Below are 7,632 nucleotides of genomic sequence, written 5' to 3'. Positions count from 1 at the left end.
TTCGGTCCATATCGAGGATTTAGAATTCGGCGGCGGCAACTCATCGACAAGCCACAACGGCTTCTTTTGAGGAGACGACGGCTAAAGCACCCTCCCACTTCCTCTGCCAATGGCGTCGCGGCGGCTCTTCGCACTCCGACCTGCTTGCCTTCCCTCCCTCCCGCTTCCCTCTGCCCGCTTCCGACGAGGACGAGCGGATCAGCATCGGGGTCTGGCCGCGTCCGCCGCCGCCGTCGTCAAAGGAAGCAACAAGAAAAAGAAGGAGCCCGCCACGGTCGTCTCACCTGACCACCTCAAGAAGCGTACGCGCTCCGGGGCGAAGTTCGACCGCGCCCTCTACCGTCGCTACGCAGACCCCGTCCGGGACCACGTCCCCGTCATGCTCGGCGAGGTGCTCGACGCATTCCGTTCCCTCCGCCTCCGCTCCTTCGTTGACTGTACCCTAGGCGCCGCCGGGCACTCCGCTGCTGTCCGTTCCTCCTTCTCCCTCCCATGCTCTTCGCTCAAGTTCTGACCTTTTTCCTTAGCACTCCCATCATCCCTGATTCGCTTCGCCCCGTTCTTTGCCGCAGATCGTAGAGGCCCATCCGGAGTTGGAGTTGTACGTGGGAATGGATATGGATGCTTCAATCCATGACCAGGCCCGGACTCGGATAGAGAAGCTCTTGGCCGTGGATTCGCGCGGCAGCAAGTTGAAAGCTTACACTCATGTCAGAAACTTCAAGTACATCAAGTCAGTGCTTGGTGGCGTCGATGAGAACCTGCTTGACGTGGGGGTGAACGGCATCTTGATGGACCTTGGAATCTCATCCATGCAGGTTAGTGTTTAGTTGCGCTTCTCATGTTTGATGAATTGCCGAAAAGAACTTACTTTGAATCTAATAAGTTGGTAAGCTATTTAACAGGTGGATGACTCTACAAGGGGATTTAGTGTGCAAGGTGATGGACCTTTGGATATGCGCATGAATCCTCAGGTTAGAGTTCTTATATGAACTATTTTACTTTGATTATTGAATTAGGATATAAGGCAGTAAAGTAGAATGAATGTGATTTATTCAGTAGGTTGCTTGTCTAATTTCTACTTGCCTGTAGGAAAACTAAATCAGCGATTAAAGGTGATTAATCATCTCTAGTTTAAGCCATTTTGTTCTCCAAAGAAAGTATCTTTCTTCAAGTGCTCTGTCAAGCAAATAAAACATTTAATAAGAGTGTTGATGCAGGCAAGTTTGACAGCTGAAGAGATATTGAATTCTTGGCCAGCTGCAGAAGTGGGAAAGGTACTACGTGAATATGGAGAAGAAAGCAATTGGCAATTTATTCAGAATCAAATTGTTGAAGCTCGTGCACAAGGGGGATTGCATACTACAGATGAGCTTGTGCATCTTGTGAGGAGAGCATCATCCAATTCAGGAGGTATGGTTTTCCACTGACCGAACACTTGTTTTCTCGCTCACTCAGCACTGCAACCTCTTTGGTATCAACTAATGACAAGAACCATCTTTATTAAAGATAGCAGAGTGTTGTTTCTTGGAAAGATTTGTTTAGCATGTTTGTTTAGAGTTTGGCTAGGCCATGACTCAATACTAATCTTAATTTGATTGTTTAAATGTCGGGCTCCTGTTTCATAGCAAAAGGTTCATTTTATGACTCGAAACTAAGTTCCCCACATAGAAATGGAGCAACTTTTGTTAAACCTTTTTGGAAAAGGGAAGAACAGAAATTAGTTGTATTCAATCTGATTTTTCACTGACAACAAATAGCATTCACCGATCATTTTTCACTTGCTTGACAATGCGTAGCACATTTGCAGGAAGGCAAGGATGGATCAAGACCGCTACGCGGGTTTTTCAGGCGCTTAGGATAGCCGTTAATGACGAACTTCAAACACTAGAGCAAGCCCTCTATGCGTGTTTTGATTGTCTGTCATCTGGTGGCCGGCTTGCAGTTATTTCATTCCACAGTTTGGAGGACAGAATTGTGAAACAAACTTTCCTCGACATCATTGAGATGTCTGATCTGGAGGATGATGACAGCGAGAGGCCTTCAGTAGAAAGTATGCCTGAAATCGAGACCAAAGACGACGAACCATGGAGTAAGAATAGAGTTCAAGGAAAGCAAGGGATCATTCTCACCAAGCGACCCATCACAGCTACGACTGAAGAAGAGATAATGAACCGCAGGTGCAGAAGTGCTAAACTTAGGGTTCTTCAAAAGGCTTGACATTCATTTTATTGTTCTTCAATTCAAAACAATATCTTCTATTGTTGTATGCTAAATGGCTCATCAATATCTTCTATTGTTATCTTCTATTTTACTGCTGTCTTTGCGTCTAATATGTGGTAAACTTTCATTAAGGGTTTCTGGAGATGGACACAGGCCACAAACAATTGGCCCCATATATTCATTGCTTCACTGCACTGAATTTCACATGTTAGATCGAATGGCTTCAAGAATTTAAATTCATAAATAAAGGCCAACCGAAGCAAGTAAATGTTCTCACCTTGCCTTGTATTTTTCCCCCATTTCATTTTCTCATTAATATGCTCGAACAGTGTCCTTTTGGATGTCAATTCCATTTCTAAGATCTAAACAAAATGCAGATCCATTTATTGAAAGAGAGTTGCAAGATCGTTCGAGAAACTTAGTGTAGATCCTTTTTGGATCGATTAAAACAGTGTGTTCATGCAAATGGAATTCAGCTGTATGTGTGCATAATTATTTTGTTTAAAGGCCTGAGAGCTACGTGCAACTGTGCAAGTCCTGCGCGTCGGCGGACGCGTGGAGAAGGCGGTCCAATGCATGCATGGCTTTGCATGGGAGTCTGTGTCCTCCAATTGAACTATCGCTTACAGTCTCTCGCATTCAATGCCATTTACTCTCCCCAACCACTTCGATCCTTCCGTTCCTCCTACGCCATTTCTTGTTCTACTGCTACAAATCTGAAATCCCCACCCCGTTCATCTCCTCTTCTCCTTGAACTGAGCGGAACAGGGCACGATCATGAAGTCGACCGACGAGGAGGATCACCAGCAGAAGCCGGCAACTGGCAGCGACGTGGCGGCCGAGCCGGCGGAGGATTTCCAGGGCGTCCGGACGGCGGAGACGCTGCTTCGGGCGGTGCCCATGGGGCTCTGCCTGGCGGCGATGGCCATCATGGTGAAGAACTCGCAGGACGGAGACTTCGGATCCATCTCCTACTCCGATCTCGCCGCCTTCAAGTCTGTTTAATTTTGATCTGTATCCTTTACTTATTTTTTGCGCGTGATGTGTTTGAGGGAATGCCCGAGTGACTTTCTGATGTGGAAGATCAGGTATTTGGTGTACGCAAACGGCGCTTGCGCGGCGTACTCGCTCCTGTCGGCGTTCTACTTCGCCATCCCTCGTCCGGCGACTCTGGCCCGCTCATGGACCGTCTTCCTTCTGGACCAGGCAAGACTGAACTAAGCACACTTCTCCATTTCAATGCTACAGATAATCAAGAAATTAGCTTATAGTAAACTTTGCTCGTGTTGCTTCTATGACTGAGCTTGTTCTATGTGAATCAGAGTTCATGTACTAATATCGATTCTGTGCGCTCGCAGCTGATGACATACATAATCCTTGCCGCCGGAACAGTGTCGACGGAAATACTATATTTGGCATACAAGGGCGACGTGAATGTTACATGGAGTGAAGCTTGCAGTGTCTTCGACACCTTCTGCCGACGAGCCACCACCTCAGTCGGGATCACCTTCGGCTCGGCGGTTTGCTATGTGCTGCTCTCCCTTGTCTCGTCCTACCGCCTTTTCAGCACCTTTGCAGCCCCCGTCCCCTTCCTGAGCAGCAAGAGCCAGGAGATAGCAGCCTTCCCTAGCTGAACACCGCCATTAAGCTTTCCCCTGCTTATCTATATAGTCTGTGTTATGCCGTTCACTGTTGCAGAAGTGCAGTACTTAATGTGTGTCGAGTTTAATCTATGCAGTGCTCTCTGAAGGATTATGATTATATTCGCTTCAGTTTAATCTAAATGATGAGGAGTTGATTTGGAAAATGATTTTGTATGAATGATCAATGTAATATGTCATATGAATGTCCAGTGGCCCTTCTTTTCATTCTTCATTCAAGTGCAGCATTTGCCCAGCTATCTATCCCCTTTTTAGATGGATTATGTTCCTGCTTGAGGAACTAGCCACCGCCAAGCTATTTTTGATATTGACGAAGTCACCAATCACTAGGAGGAGGAATGGATCGTCAAGGATGCTCGTCAGTTCTGAGAGGGAGAGAAACAAAGAGAAGGAAGGAGGGTTAGAAGGGAAATCAGGGGTGTCCCGACTCAACCACTCTTATACTCGAGTTAGTCTCTGGCGAAAGAGAAATGTATAAGATGAACAGTAGATGAGTATATGTGTATGTATGTTTGTGTGCACATACCTCTGTTCACGAAATTGAACACCTTTTATATTAATATGGTTGCATACTTTTCTCTAAATATTAATGGGTGATGGGGCATCATCGTATTTCCACCGTATCTATATAAATATACTAGTCTACGTGTTATAACAATTCACGTGTCATAATACTTATGGCGCTAGTCCACGAGATATAAGATCAATTGGGCCAAATTAAAGGGCCTAACCTCAAATCGAAGAGCCTGCAAGGAGTGAGTCAGGAGTCGAGTAGGTGGGGCCGAGCAGAGCATTGGATCGGTCGGGCTGAATGGAGCCGAGTAAGGCGTTGGGTCGACAAGGCCGAATGGAGCTGAGCAAGGCGTTAGCCCGGGGCCGTCTCAAGCTTCCTTGAGGTCCTAGGCAACAAAATTAAAAAAATAAAAAAAAATTAATATATTTTTAATTTTCTTTAACGTTTTTCATTTAGATTTGGGACCGAAAATAATAATTTAAAAAATATATTTTTAAAATTAGTTATTAAAAAGAATTAAATATTATTTTTTTAAAAAAACTAATTTTTGATAAAAAATTTAATTTTTTGACGGCTATTTTGATAATAATTTTATTTTTTATAAATAAAATTATTAAATTATTTAATCTTTTTAGTTAGAATGTCAAATAGACTTTATTAATTTTAATTTTAAAAAATTTATTTTTGCTAATGCATTTTAATATGTATTTTATGATAAAAAAATTTATAATTCATATTATTATCGAGAAATAAAAAGAAAGAGCGAGGACAAAATATTATCGGCAAAGGAAGAGAAGGACGTTCTCTGCAAATATCATCGGTGAGGAAGGAGAAACATGCAAAATCGTTGATGAAAAAAAGAAACAGGCACAATGCACTAATGAGAGAACTATTAGGATTTTTAAGAAATATTGAGGAGAAAAGAATTCATTAGGTTTTATAAGAATAGTATTACTAATTGTAAAATAAAATGAGAATCGGAATAATAATAAAAAAAGAAAGAAATATGTCAATTTAAAAATGAATTATATTTAAGGTAGAATAAAATCTCATATAAAATTATGATAGACAATTAATAAGGTAGAATAAAATCTCATATAAAATTATGATAGACAATTAATGTGGAAATAAAGATAAGTACAATGTATAAATAGGAAGTGGAATCGATAATGAATTAATTGACAAAGTGTCATTAATGAATTAGCAAGACATTTATAATTAATTAATATTAATGATGCTAATTTAATTTTTTTAATATCTTTAATTAATTAATCAATGGGCCCCAATAAAATTGGGGCCCTAGGCATAGGCCTTAATGACCTATGTCTTGAGCCGGGCCTGCGTTAGCCTATTGGATAGGCAGAGCTAGCTGAGCAGGCGTTGGGTCGACAAGGCTGAATGGAGCTGAGCAAGGCATTAGCCTGTTGGATAGGCAGAGTTAGCTGAGCAGAAAAATGAGTTGGGAGATCTGAGTCCAAAGAGTCAGGTAAATTGAACTGAAGACGTCTAGGAGAGTTGAGCCCCTGGAATCGGGATAAACTGAGCTGAATGTCGAGTGCTGAATCAACTCAAGGGTGACAGGTCGGACAATGAATCCTCTCGCCTCGGGCAACCTGAACGGGATTGATATGATCAACTCCCTTTGACTTCTACCTAGATAGGACTATTGACCATCTCGTACATATGTAAACTTCCCATTAATCCCCGTATCAGATTACATATCAAAATTCAATAAGAAAGAAGAAGAAAATAAGATGTCGAAATTCAAGGCAGAAAACTTGATGAATGATAGAGAGGGATAAATAAGATAGAAGAAGAAGAAACAAGTGTTCCCTTCTTCCAATGCAAGTGGATCTAGCAATTCTCATCTGCCATTATCAATATCTTCTGTGGTGCTACATTATCTGTTTCACTTTGATATCCATAATCGGAAGGAGAGGGAGACTGTATTATCATGCTGATCGAGATGTATACCTTTAATTCACTGGACAGTCGTCAGACAAACTGAAATCGTAGCTGGAATCCCCAGTGAAAGGAGGACATGGATCAACAGTTCGACAGTAGCACACATTAACATCGATCTCTTTTTGTCAACTATTTTGCTTTCACGGTCATTGTAATCAATCAAATATTTAAAATAGATTTGGATGTCTACTCATGCGGTGATGACGAGGAGTCATATTAAAGATAGATTAAAGTAAAAAAAATTAGTTAACGTGGGGAGGCAAAGATTAAAATATTCAAAGGTCCTGGTTAGCTGACCGGCTGAGCAGGATTACCGAACTAAAGGAAAGCCCGAGCGGTCAGGCAAGGATGTTGAACGGCTTGTCTAGTGACGATAGATAGAGTCGAGAGGCAATTGACAATCCACGACGTGATAGTTTCGTCGACCGGACGATACTGCTCGTCGGACGGAGGTAACCCGTGACAGTCAGGAAGCAAATAAGGAGACGAGCTAGCAGATCTGAGGGACACGGCTGAGTGGGGGTGCCCCGGCCGAGTGGACACCGATCGGCCTACAACGGGCCCCACTTAAGTATCTTGTCGTATCCTTTTAGAGGTTTGCGTCACTAACAAAGGAGCATGTTCCCAGGCAAATGATACTTTAGAAGCTTCTAATTTGTCACATCAGAGATATGCATGCTCGTTTAAGAAAAGGTGTCAATGATATTTTTTGACTTGTCTTTTCATAGGATACTTGGAAAAATGTGCGCACGCTTTGAGAAGCATGCATAGATACTACAGTGAATTCTATAAAAGAAAGGTCCCCATCTATAGGAGGAGATATGCGCAACTTCATCATTCTACACTTTCTTCGCTACAGTCTTTCCACTATTCTTTACATCACCATCTGACACTGACTTGAGCATCGGAGGGCTAACGCCGGGAACCCCTTTTCGGCTCGATACTAACGTTTTTGTGTTGCAGAATTACGTTGAGTCTTTGCTTCGTCAACCTTCAAGCCACATCCCCAGCTTGCCAACTTCTCCGTTTTGGGACAGTATTATATTTAACATCATCTGTGGTAACTCTACCTGAATCTGAAACGTGAAGATGGAGGACACTAGACGACTTACGGCGGTAACACTAACGCAAGAAAACTTGGAGTTATTGATACATGCCTGAACTGCAAAGATGGTGGAGTAGTAGCAGACAACAGTCGATTGCCAAGCGGACGATAGCGCAGCATCGATTACCGGCCAACATGCTGAACCCAGAGCCTGAGCGGAAGGC

At 42.8% G+C, this 7,632-nt stretch overlaps 2 protein-coding genes across 4 annotated transcripts; both read left to right on the top strand.

Annotated features, from left to right (window-relative positions):
• LOC122010315 (ribosomal RNA small subunit methyltransferase H-like) lies at positions 1 to 4,098 on the top strand. Of its 3 annotated transcripts, XR_006119846.1 has the most exons (8): positions 1 to 469; positions 573 to 818; positions 906 to 974; positions 1,221 to 1,413; positions 1,811 to 2,180; positions 2,356 to 3,218; positions 3,312 to 3,429; positions 3,582 to 4,098. XR_006119846.1 is itself a non-coding variant. In XM_042566806.1 (7 exons), the coding sequence occupies exons 1-6, from the start codon at positions 110 to 112 to the stop codon at positions 2,456 to 2,458; spliced, it is 1,341 nt and encodes a 446-aa protein (XP_042422740.1). In that variant the 5' UTR covers positions 1 to 109; the 3' UTR covers positions 2,459 to 2,486; positions 2,601 to 2,733. The 3 variants fall into 3 exon arrangements, 1 of the variants encoding a protein (XP_042422740.1); XR_006119847.1 differs by having other exon boundaries at positions 1,811 to 3,218; positions 3,307 to 3,429; XM_042566806.1 differs by lacking the exons at positions 3,312 to 3,429; positions 3,582 to 4,098 and having other exon boundaries at positions 2,356 to 2,486; positions 2,601 to 2,733.
• Positions 3,001 to 4,098, top strand: LOC122010317 (CASP-like protein 2A1). Its single transcript, XM_042566807.1, has 3 exons — positions 3,001 to 3,218; positions 3,312 to 3,429; positions 3,582 to 4,098. The coding sequence occupies exons 1-3, from the start codon at positions 3,001 to 3,003 to the stop codon at positions 3,855 to 3,857; spliced, it is 612 nt and encodes a 203-aa protein (XP_042422741.1). The 3' UTR covers positions 3,858 to 4,098.
• Positions 4,099 to 7,632: the final 3,534 nt, after the last annotated feature.

The sequence above is a fragment of the Zingiber officinale genome, chromosome 8A, assembly GCF_018446385.1.
Source record: "Zingiber officinale cultivar Zhangliang chromosome 8A, Zo_v1.1, whole genome shotgun sequence".
Lineage (NCBI taxonomy): Eukaryota > Viridiplantae > Streptophyta > Magnoliopsida > Zingiberales > Zingiberaceae > Zingiber > Zingiber officinale.
This window is presented reverse-complemented; position numbering and strand designations above follow the sequence as displayed.

Bases quoted from the DNA above. Each gene is read 5' to 3' on its own strand.
- LOC122010317 (XM_042566807.1), top strand. From the start codon at position 3,001: ATGAAGTCGACCGACGAGGAGGATCACCAGCAGAAGCCGGCAACTGGC. The intron at 3,219-3,311 runs GTCTGTTTAATT...GTGGAAGATCAG, and splicing joins TCCGATCTCGCCGCCTTCAA to GTATTTGGTGTACGCAAACG. The intron at 3,430-3,581 runs GCAAGACTGAAC...GTGCGCTCGCAG, and splicing joins CCGTCTTCCTTCTGGACCAG to CTGATGACATACATAATCCT.
- LOC122010315 (XM_042566806.1), top strand. From the start codon at position 110: ATGGCGTCGCGGCGGCTCTTCGCACTCCGACCTGCTTGCCTTCCCTCC. The intron at 975-1,220 runs GTTAGAGTTCTT...GTGTTGATGCAG, and splicing joins ATATGCGCATGAATCCTCAG to GCAAGTTTGACAGCTGAAGA. The intron at 1,414-1,810 runs GTATGGTTTTCC...GCACATTTGCAG, and splicing joins AGCATCATCCAATTCAGGAG to GAAGGCAAGGATGGATCAAG.